At 42.2% G+C, this 12,240-nt stretch overlaps 1 protein-coding gene across 2 annotated transcripts in view; it reads right to left on the bottom strand.

The window, feature by feature from the left end:
* The window catches only part of HSD17B4 (hydroxysteroid 17-beta dehydrogenase 4), a 103,468-nt gene extending 92,139 nt beyond the window's left edge, over nt 1-11,329 (bottom strand). The window contains exons 1-2 of one of the 2 annotated variants that reach the window (XM_040241695.1): nt 11,096-11,329; nt 2,547-2,600 (exon numbers count right to left, since the gene is read on the bottom strand). In XM_040241695.1, coding sequence (XP_040097629.1) covers nt 2,547-2,600; nt 11,096-11,153 — 112 coding nt within the window. In that variant the 5' untranslated portion in view covers nt 11,154-11,329. The remainder of the gene's footprint in view (nt 1-2,546; nt 2,601-11,095) is intronic. The other variant, XM_040241696.1, reaches the window with a different exon arrangement.
* Between the last annotated feature and the right edge of the window lie 911 nt (nt 11,330-12,240).

Raw genomic sequence — 12,240 nt, 5'->3', positions numbered from 1 at the left:
ATACCACCTGGGAACTGAAAATAGATTCATATTGCTTCAGTGTCCCCCCAGCTATAGAGTCCTATGTCCCACTGCCTACTTACTAGCCTCATCTGAAAGTCTACAGGAATGTCCCCTCTCTGGGAATCTGGCCCTCCTCCAGTCTTTCTGTCTCACTCTATTCTCTCTCCTTTTCAACCCACATCAGCAAATAACCAAATCCTGCCATACCTACCTTCCAAATATATTCAGAATTTAACCTTAACTTCGGGCTTGGCCAGGTGATTTCCTTTGGCCAGTGAAATGTGAGTTAAAGTGCCATGCCACTTCTAAACAGAAGATTTAAGCACCACCATGGGGAACAGCCATGATGAGAGTCACTCCTTCAGCTGGGATCCTGAAATCAGTAAGACACACAGAGCAGAGAGACAACTGACCAGAAGGTGAACCACCAGGTAAGTGTGAAACTATCCTTTATTATGATAAACCAATGAGATTTGTTTGTTAACTCAGCATAACCAAGCAAAAGCTCTCTCACGTGAGAAACAAGCTACTCCATGTCTTACGGTTTTACTTCCTACTGGCCTCTGAGCTAGTCATAAGATTAACTGACCAGTAATCTTACCACAAACAAGCTACTCTGTCATAAATTCTACATGTGCTTACTCCTGTTTCCTATTTTTTGCTTCCTCAGGTAAGGTACACAGAGGAATTTTGTGCTGAGCAGAACAAAATTAACTCAGGAGAAATGGCAGTGCACATAAAACAATCTGGAAGCAGGGCATCTATGTTTTAAAAAGTTAAAGCACAGGGTAGTGGTGGTTAGAAGAACGAAAACCATTGGTAGCCTAGAGAATCCACAGCCAGCTCACTTTCACATAAATTAAACTATATCTGGTTCTCCAGCCAAGTTTGGTAAATAATTTTCCAAAAACACGAACTTTCTACCTTTTTGGACTTTAACAAGCACCTGCTGCAATACCATCCCTGGGTCAATGACAAGAGACACACCATCCCTGTTTATCATTTCCTTAGAACTGAAAAAGTCCAACTTGAGTTCAACAAATTCAAAAGTAATAAATATAGGAATTCTGATCCACATACATACAATATTGCTGCAAAAGGTTTCACAAAACAAAGTTATAAACTAAGATTATAACTCAGCCACAAACAAAAAAGTAGAAATTTACTCAATCAATCTCAAAATCACACCAACCACTCCCCACCCCACCTCATCCCCAAAAACGGCTACAACAGTAAAAGAACCAATGAATAAAGTCCTTTCTTTATAAAAGGCAATATTCTAGGTCCTTTAGGAGATACAAAAGATAAAAAGAGACCCTAGCATTTATGGAACTGAGTGCAAAGATGTAAATAAAAAGTTATGAGTAAAAATGTTAATAAATTAATAGCAATATCTTTTTAAAGAAAGTAAAGAAAAAACAGGCCCTGACATGACACATTCTTGAGACAATCTGGAAAAAAAAAAAAAAAAAGGTCTGAACGATACACCCCCAACAAAATATCACAATATCAAAATGTTGACATTGTGTTCTTCTTGCCACAAGAAGCAGACTGGATTAACACACTGTGGTTATGACCTTAAACAACATCCAAGATCTCTGTGTACCTTCCATAAAGATAAGCTACACATACACACTGAGGGAGAAAAGTATATTCAATATCCCGCTTAGGTCTTCTTGGTTTAGAAAACCTGGCTGCTTGTTAAGTCTGTTACACATATCTTCATAAACAAATTGGGAGAAATCTCTCTCTCTGTATTCCCTAGTAAGATGTAGGAAAACTGTGATTGGGAGGCCAAAGCCCAGGAAAGATATTAATAAATATTGGGGCATACAACTGCCCTACATACCTACCTGGCAGCGAAGATCCATTTAGTTACTCCCCACAAAGACGTGGCTGTAGACAAACCCACTCCTATGTCCACACCAACTGCCAAGCACACCAGGCAAACCACTGCGATTACTAAAACCCCCCACATTTAGTATGTTCTCAAATACTCCATCCTCCAGCTGAATCCCCACAGTAAAACTCATGTAAATGCCCCTTCAATTAAAATTTTTTAAACTGTTATAAAAGCTCCCATTTGAAAAATTTTGATGAAAGAAATTAAAAAACAAACAAAAAACACCATATTTTGGATTTCCTGATTTCAAACTTCCAGTTATGAAAATGCACTTACTTCTTTCCTTACCAATATATTTACACTTATAGGGATTCATCTTCTACCAGTCTGCTGCAAGAAAAAATTACAGCCCACAATATACCAAATTCAAGAATTTTATAATGAACGCCTGCTTATCTTTCTCAATGCTACTGAGTTGCAAATTCTAGTTTACTTTAAAAAGTAAGTTACAAAAAAATAAATAAAAAGTAAGTTACAAAATCAGCCTCAATGGGGAAAAGATTTTGCTGGCAGAAGAAAAAAAATTGGTGATAAACTTTGACCTTGACAAATTATTTGATGTAAATACAAAGGTGTCTGTCTTATGAAGACTATATTTTAGTTCCTAGGTATTAATGAAAAGAAAAATTTATCAACTTACCAACAACTGATGCACCTCTTTCTGCAAAAGCCAGGGCATAGGCTCGGCCCAATCCTATTGAAGAAAAAGAAAAAAACATCATAAAGTTGAGCAAATGTTAGAATAATTTTTTTGGTCTACTCAATCCAATCCCTATAAAAGTAACTGATGTGCAATTAATTACAAGAGTAGGCTTCACTGGTACTATCAGCCTCTACTGTACCTATTTCTAATTTTAGGAGTGGGAAAACTTAAAACTATACTTTACACCCATTTTACCTACCATTTCCTACATTCTACCTAGCTTCTAGGATGCTAGATGTGATCTGTGTTCCACCATTAAATGCATGTGCATGAAAACGCATGTGAAATGAAATTTGGAAGGAGGAAATTAGGCAGAAGTCACTGTACTGTGACAATTGGCAAGTGCTGCTAGTTAGGAAGCCAATTTCTTGAAGCTTCCTAGGTATTAAGTGGATATACTGGCAGCTTCTAGATCAAGCTCCCTAATCTCTGGATGGCAATTTCCATTCTCTAGGTTCCTAGAGCCAGTGACTATTTGGGTGGTGGCATTTCCAAGGGCAGCCTCAGAGATAGTGGCTCCACTAACGGACCAGTCCAACTGGTCCATTACAAAAGCCAACTGCTTCTACTGAGTCCTTTTCTGTTTCAAAAATCTTACAGTTTCTACATTCTGCTCTGATCCTTGACTATAACCACCATATACACACACAAAATACTTAATTCAGATTCAAAGCTATAGGGTATAAATTTATACATCCAAAAATGGATACATACCTATGTAACCTTTATAGGCAGAGAATATCTGTGGAAGACTATAAGAAACTGCGAATTAGTGGTTCACCTCTGAGAACCAGAATTGTGTGATTAGCAACAAGGAGTGGAAAGCTTACTTATGCATTTTTTAAATCATTTTAACATGTACACATTTTTAAAAACTCAACTGATAAACTTACTGGTAGTTTATCTTGCCTTGAGAACCCCATGAACAGTATGAAAAGGCAAAAAGATAGGACACTGAAAAATGAACTCCCCAGGTTGGTAGGTGCCCAATATGCTACTGGAGATCAGTGGAGAAATAACTCCAGAAAGAATGAAGAGATGGAGCCAAAGCAAAAGCAACACCCAGTTGTGGATGTGACTGGTGATAGAAGCAAGGTCTGATGCTGTAAAGAGCAATATTGCATAGGAATCTGGAATGTCAGGTCCATGAATCAAGGCACATTGGAAGTGGTCAAACAAAAGATGACAAGAGTGGACATCGATATTCTAGGAATCAGCAAACTAAAATGGACTGGAATGGGTGAATTTAACTCAGATGACCATTATATCTACTACTGCAGGCAGGAATCCCTCAGAAGAAATGCAGTAGCCATCATGGTCAACAAAAGTCTGAAACGCAGTACTTGGATGCAATCTCAAAAACGACAGAATGATCTCTGTTTGTTTCCAAGGCAAACTATTCAATATCACGGCAATCCAAGTCTCTGCCCCAACCAGTAACACTGAAGAAGCTGAAGTTGAACGGTTCTATGAAGACCTACAAGACCTTTTAGAACTAACACCCAAAAAAGACGTCCTTTTCATTATAGGGGACTGGAATGCAAAAGCAGGAAGTCAAGAAACACCTGGAGAAACAGGCAAATTTGGCCTTGGAGTACAGAATGAAGCAGGGCAAAGGCTAATAGAGTTTTGCCAAGAGAACACACTTATCATAGCAAACACCCTCTTCCAACAACACCAGAGAAGACTCTACACGTGGACATCACCAGATGACCAACACTGAAATCAGATTGATTATGTTCTTTGCAGCCAAAGATGGAGAAGCTCTATACAGTCAGCAAAAACAAGACCGGGAACTGACCGCAGTTAGATCATGAATTCCTCATTGCCAAATTCAGCCTTAAATTAAAGAAAGTGGGGAAAACCACTAGACCATTCAGGTATGACCTAAATCAAATCCCTTATGATTATACAGTGGAAGTGAGAAATAGATTTAAGGGCCTAGATCTGATAGACAGAATGCCTGCTGAACTATGGACAAAGGTTCAGGACATTGTACAGGAAACATGGATAAGACCATCCCCATGGAAAAGAAATGCAAAAGGGCAAAACGGCTGTCTGGGGAGGCCTTACAAATAGCTGTGAAAAGAAGAGAGGCAAAAAGCAAAGGAGAAAAGGAAACATATAAGCATCTGAACGCAGAGTTCCAAAGAATAGCAACGAGAGGTAAGAAAGCCTTCCTCAGTGATCAATGCTAAGAAATAGAGGAAAACAAAAGAATGGGAAAGACCAGAGGTCTTTTCAAGAAAATTAGAGATACCAAGGGGACATTTCATGCAAAGATGGGCTTGATAAAGGACAGAAATGGTATGGATCTAATAGAAGCAGAAGATATTACGATGTGGCAAGAATACACAGAAGAACTGTACAAAAAAGATCTACACAACCCAGCTAATCACAAAGGTGTGATGACTCACCTAGAGCCAGACATCCTGGAATGTGAAGTCAAGTGGGCCTTAGGAAGCATCACTACAAAGCTAGTAGAGTGATGGAATTCCAGTTGAGCTGTTTCAAATCCTAGAAGATGATGCTGTGAAAGTACTGCACTCAATATGCCAGCAAATTTGGAAAATTCAACAGTGGCCACAGGACTGGAAAAGGTCGGTTCATTCCAATCCCAAAGAAAGGCAATGCCAAAGAATGCTCAAACTATGGTACAACTGCACTCATTTCACAGGCTAGTAAAGTAATGCTCAAAATTTTCCAAGCTAGGCTTCAGCAATACATGAACCGTGAATTTCCAGATGTTCAAGCTGGTTTTAGAAAAGGCAGAGGAACCAGAGATCAAATTGCCAACATCCGCTGGATCAAGGAAAAAGCAAGAGAGTTCCAGAAAAACATCTATTTCTGCATTATTGACCATGTCAAAGCCTCTGACTATGTGGATCACAATAAACTGTGGAAAATTCTGAAAGAGATGGGGAATACCAGACCACCTGACCTGCCTCTTGAGAAATCTGTATTCAAGTCAGGAAGCAACAGTTAGAACTGGACATGGAGCAACAGACTGGTTCCAAATAGGAAAAAGAGTACGTCAAGGCTGTATATTGTCGCCCTGCTTATTTAACTTATTTGCAGAGTACATCATGAGAAACACTGGGCTGGAAGAAGCACAAGCTGGAATCAAGATTGCCGGGAGAAATAATCAATAACCTCAGATATGCAGATGACACCACCCTTATGGCAGAAAGTGAAGAACTAAAGAGCCTCTTGATGAAATTGAAAGAGGAGAGTGAAAAAGCTAGCTTAAAGCTCAACATTCAGAAAACGAAGATCATAGCATCCAGTACCATCACTTCAAGGCAAACAGATGGGAAACAGTGTCAGACTTTATTTTGGGGGGCTCCATAATCACTGCAGATGGTGATTGCAGCCATGAAATTAAAAGATGCTTACTCCTTGGAAGGAAAGTTATGACCAATCCAGACAGCATATTAAAACGCAGAGACATTACTTTGTTAACAAAAGCCCACTTAGTCAAGGCTATGGTTTTTCCAGTGGTCATGTATGGATGTGAGACCTGGACTATAAAGAAAGCTGAGCACTAAAGAATTGATGCTTTTGAACTGTGGTGTTGGAGAAGACTCTTGAGAGTCCCTTGAACTGCATGGAGATCCAACCAGTCCATCCTAAAGGAGATCAGTCCTGAGTGTTCATTGGAAGGACTGATATTGAAGCTGAAACTCCAGTATTTTGGCCACCTGATGCAAACAGCTGACTCATTTGAAAAGACCCTGATGCTGGGAAAGATTGAGAGCAGGAGGAGAAGGGGACAACAGAGCATGAGATGGGTGGATGGCATCACTGACTCAGTGAACATGAGTCTGGATACACTCCGGGAGTTGGTGATGGACAGGGAGGCCTGGTGTGCTGCAGTTCATGGGGTCGCAAAGAGTCAGACACGACTGAGCAACCGAACTGAACCGAATTTAAGTTAATTCATAAATAAGTAAACAGACAACAAAAGGAGACAGCTAAATTATCAAGCTCTTCTATAAAGAACCCAAATTATAAATTTTTTCCAAAACTAAAAGATCACCAAATAATTTACTTTAAAATTTAATCTACTCTAAATGGATGAGCAAGAACCCAGCCAATACAGTAAATCAAGCCGCTTCATATTTTATCAGATCAAGGTTGAAGCACTAGATTTAAACATGAGGTTTTCAAAGAAATCAATACTCATGACCAGAATGCAAAAAAATGGTAACAAAGTAGAAAATCATCAGATGAAAGGAAGGGGATACATCTCTAGTAGCAATTGATCTCAGTTAATCAGAGTATTATCTCAAAACCAAGCTATACAGTTCTCTGAAAAGGTATGTGACTAATCTACTTTTATCATAATGGCCCAAGCAAACTGTACACAAATTTGTACATCAAGTTAAAAGTGAAATTCTCTTTCCTGTTTCTAACACCACTGCTAATCCATTAACAGATTCACTGTGTCCTCCCATGTCTGTGTATCTATGCTTATATAAACATCATTTAGATACTTTATGTGTTAGTCTGTCTCCGCAAATAAACCAGAAGGTTCTTAAAGGATGAGATTTATGTCATTCTTTTGCATTTCCCACAATGGCCAGCACAACAGTAGAGTCAAAATGCACAAAAAAATTAAATTCAAGAGCCTCTATTTTTCTCTTAATCCTCTTTCAAGGCCTGTCTTAACTTTCTCCTGCACCTAAGTTCACTGTCAACCATCCTCTCTTCCTCACCTCTCTTCTGACCTTAACTTCTTCTGCACTGTCAAAAATCAGTTGATCTTTTTGCACAGTGCTTGTTCAGTGCTCTTCTCAGTGGGTTTGACTGCCCTCTGCTTCAAGTTAACAGAGTCTCTGAGACTAGCTTTCTGGACTATTTCACTTTCTCGGTTTACCCAAAGGAAGTCAAACAACTTCAAAGTCCCTCCTGACTTCAGAATTTCCAGCTGCTCACACACTTCTTACTATCTCCAGGCCTACAGCTTGCTATTTCATAACCATCTCAAATTCACAATGGCCAGACTCCCTCTCCCACTGCCCAGTTCCACCACTCTCACATTTCCATCCCAAGCAACCCTACTACCATCTGCTAACAAATACAACTTCCTCTTACAGCACCCATCGTGGCAAAATTGTTTACTGGCTAGACAATTCTGACAGAGAAGGCAATGGCATCCCACTCCAGTACTCGCCTGGAAAATCCTATGGACGGAGAAGCCTGGTGGGCCACAGTCCATGGGATCGCTAAGAGTCGGACACAACTGAGTGACTTCACTTTCACTTTTCACTTTCCTGCATTGGAGAAGGAAATGGCAACCCACTCCAGTGTTCTTGCCTGGAGAATCCCAGGGACAGGGGAGCCTGGTGGGCTGCCATCTATGGGGTCGCACAAAGTCGTATATGACTGAAGCAACTTAGCAGCAGCAGCAGCAGATAATTCTGAAACTTCTTCCAAGTCACTCAATAAACTCTTCAATATTCCAAGCTAAACAACAACACCTGAATAGTGCCAAGATATTTCTTTTCATTTCAGAATATGAGTGAGTTGGAGTCAGCCTAATTCCCAGACACAGGCCTGACAAGCATTCACAGCCACCCTCCTGGGATGTTCAGCAGCGACACCGTTCTACAGATACATATCCTTAAAGGAGAACGCCAAGGCCTCAAGGGCAACAGTCTGTGTTACGGGACTGCAATTAGATCTCAGTCTTCCTTTTCTAATGACACCCAAATGTAACTCTCAACTTTCCCACATGTATCTGCTCCAGATCAGTATTCAAGTTTAACGGCTAATAACTGTAACATAATCCAGGTTCTTTAAAATATGGATCAGTTTATTAACAAGAGGCGCTAAATCTACAACTGTCTAATAACAACTCAGTTCAGTTCGGTCTCTTCAGTTGTGTCTGACTCTTTGTGACCCACGGACTCAGCATGCCAGGCTTCCCTGTCCATCACCAACTCCCAGAGCTTGCTCAGACTCATGTCCACCAAGTCGGTGATTTCTCCACTCTTCTTCAGTAGCGTATTGGACACCTACCAACCTGGGGAATTCACCTTTCAGTGTCATATCTTTTTGCCTTTTCATACTGTTCATAGGGTTCTCAAGCCAAGAATACTGAAGTGGTTTGCCATTTCCTTCTCCAGTGGACCACGTTTCATCAAAATTCTCCACCATGGCCCATTCGTGTTGGGTGGCCCTACACGGCATGGCTCACAGTTTCACTGAGTTAGACAAGGCTGTGGTCCATGTGAACAACTCATTAATACTTCACAAAATCAATTTAGTGAGTTGTAATCTGCATTTACTTAATGAAACAGAATAGAAAAGTTCAAAGTGCACTGCATATACTATGTTTCAAATACAGACTGTGTGTGTGTGTGTGTGTGTGTGTGTGTGTGTGTGTGTGTGTATACTGGGTATTGGCATACAACTGTTATTTCATACTGTGAATCACTCACTGTCAAAAAACGGCTTAAAACATGAGTGTATTACTTATTTTCAACAAAAACTAAGTGTAAACAAAATGTTTTCCCCAAAAGCATATGATCATTTCAGAATGAAAATAGCTATGGATATAAAATATTTGGCCACTAATTAATACTAAAGACATTGTCTAAAAGGAAGCATGAGAATCCATTTTATAAATGAAAATATGAAAATATGTATGATTTAACCCTGGTGGCTCAGAGTGTAAAGAGTCTGCCTGCAAGGCAGGAGACCCATCTTTAATCCCTGAGTGGGGAAGATCCCCTGGAGAAGGAAATGGAAACCCACTCCAGTATTCTTGCCTGGGAAATCCCATGGACAGAGTAGCCTGGCAAGCCCCAGTTCATGGGGTCCCAAAGAGTTGGACATGTCTGAGCGACTGACTTCACTTCAACTGTCAGAACTCCATCGTGACTTTTAATATATAATTTAAATTAATTCTGCATTAGGTCCATTCTTGGTATAAGACACTACCAGTGGGTAATCAAAGCCCCATAACGTCAAGTTGGGCCTTATACCAAGTCTTATACCAAGACAAGTCCTGTACCAAGACACTAACAGTGGGTATAATCAAAGTGTATGGGCCTCTTACACTTCAATTCACTTCAATTCAGTCAGACTCTTTGAGACCCCATGAACTGCAGCACGACAGGCTTCCCTGTCCCTCACCAACTCCTGGAGTTTACTCAAACTCATGTTCATTGAGTCGGTGATGCCATCCAACCATCTCATCCTCTGTCGTCCCCTTCTCCTCCCACTTTCAATCTTTCCCAGTATCAGGGTCTTTTCCAATTAATCAGTTTGCATAAGGTGGCCAAAGTATTAGAGTTTCAGCTTCAGCATCAGTCTCCAAAGAACATTCAGGACTGATTTCCTTTAGGATTCACTGGCTGGATCACCTTGCAGTCCAAGGGACTCTCAAGAGTCTTCTCCAACACCACAGTTCAAAAGCATCAATCCTTCAGCACTCAGCTTTCTTTATAGTCCAATTCTCACATCCATACACGACTACTGGAAAAACCATAGCTTTGACTGGACGGACCTTTACACTTGGAATAGGGTAAAATCTCACTGCAAAGCATCCATGTAGGCATGAGTAGTTTGTTTTAATTTTTGTCCTTTAAAAATAAGAGTTATTTCATATAACAAATCTCCACGTTGCTTCTGAAATACAGGGAGGTCGGGCCCACGTCAGAAAGACCTCTGCTCTCCAGTTCCTAATGCCCCACCCCACACTCACTTTACTCCTCTATCGCCTGCCTGAGTCCAGCAGTCGCTTGAGTTTACAACTCCATGCCAAGACTCCAGTGGACTTGCCAGTACTGTGCTTGGCTTGATAAGCAAAAGGAGAACTCTTACCAGATGCCTTTTTAAAAAGAAGGCCCTCTCAAGAGCTTAAAAGTCAGAGGAAAAGACAACTGACTTTTCAAAGGCAAGGGGCTGACATCTCTACTACTGGGGGCAAGGGGTGGGGAGTGATTCCAATCACTAGATGGCTTTTCTGCCACGTTTAAAAGACTTGACAGAGGCCTAGAGAGTCTGTTGACAGGAAGAGTTGCCATTGATATGCCCAGATGAGCGCTGGAATGAACTTTCACCTAGTTGTGCAACCTGCAGCCCAGCCCGGCCTCTGTCCTCTAAAGATCCGAAGCCTTGAGGGACCGGGGGGCGCGCGGGGAGGGGGTGGTAGGAGGTGAGGAGAGCTGCACCACTCAAGGGTGGCCAGCCCCACCTCTCCACCCTCAGGAGATCTGGCGACCGGAGAATAGTCATTGTCCGTCCTCCCACTCCCAGCCCCCCGCCCCCCACCCCGAGTCCAATCGCTCGCTCCCCAAGCCGCCTAGTCACCGCGGCCTGCAGCCCAGATGCTGGGACCGCGGCTACAGCTGCGTGCGTAACCCAGACCAAAGTGGGTAAAAAAAAAAAAAAAAAAGTGGGGACGAGGTTGCGGGGCTGGGTTTCCCAGAAGGACAGTGAGCTGGACACGCGCCCTCCAGCCTTCACGTACTCACCTCCCCCCGAGCCGGTAACCAGTACCACCCTCCCGTCGAACCTCAACGTCGAGGCCATACGTCTAGTCTGCAGCAGCACACACACACACTAGCAGAAGTAGTGCAGAGTGGAGTTTAGACTTCGAGGCAGGTAAGACTGAGGGAGTGGCGGGGGCAGGCTGGTAATGACCTGCCAGCTTCTGAGGAGAGGGACGCCGTAGTTTTCCAAGCGCGCCTGCGCGGAGATCCCTTGGAACTCTGGGAAATGTAGTCCAACATTCCTCCATTCGCGGCCCTGCGCAAGAGACTTGACTCAAAAGGACCAGTTCTGCCGCAGGAAGTAATGGGAGCTCGTAAGATGGCAAAGAGCACGCCAGTACTCTTGCCTGGAAAATCCCATGGACGGAGGAGCCTGGTAGGCTGCAGTCCATGGGGTCGCTAAGAGTCGGACACGACTGAGCGACTTCACTTTCACTTTTCACTTTCATGCAGTAGAGAAGGAAATGGCAACCCACTCTAGTGTTATTGCCTGGAGAATCCCAGGGATGGGGGAGCCTGGTGGGCTGCCGTCTATGGGGTCGCACAGAGTCGGACACGACTGAAGCGACTTAGCAGCAGCAGCAGCAAGATCTGTTTGGTAAAATGGCTGACTCTGCTCACTTTATTTATCCTCTAATCCATGGTTTTGTCATTCACTCAGCAAGTGTTTCCTAGATTTAGTCGAGATTGCAGCTCCTCTCTGGTAATAGCGTTCAGAAATAGCCCCTTAGAAGTAAAGGCACACTCACCAATAGATAAACGATTTCTGGGAATCTAATCCCTGGACCTCTAGGGAAACAAGTACAGTCAATTAACACTATTTAAATTTGGGGACAGATAATTTTTGTTAATTGGAAGGACTAATGCTGAAGCTGAAGCTCCAATACTTTGCCCACCTGATGCAAAGAGCCAAGTCATTGGAAAAGACACTAACGCTGGGAAAGACTGAAGGTTGAAGGCAAAAGGAGAAGAGGGTAGCAGAGGATGAGATGATTAAATAGCATCATGCACTCAATGGACATGAGCTTGAGCAAACTGTTAGAGACAGTGAAGGACAGAGAAGGCTGGCATGCTGGAGCCCATGGGGTCACAAAGAGTCGGACACGGCTCACCAACTGAACAACAAT

The sequence above is a fragment of the Oryx dammah genome, unplaced genomic scaffold (genome assembly GCF_014754425.2).
Source record: "Oryx dammah isolate SB20612 unplaced genomic scaffold, SCBI_Odam_1.1 HiC_scaffold_5, whole genome shotgun sequence".
Lineage (NCBI taxonomy): Eukaryota > Metazoa > Chordata > Mammalia > Artiodactyla > Bovidae > Oryx > Oryx dammah.
This window is presented reverse-complemented; position numbering and strand designations above follow the sequence as displayed.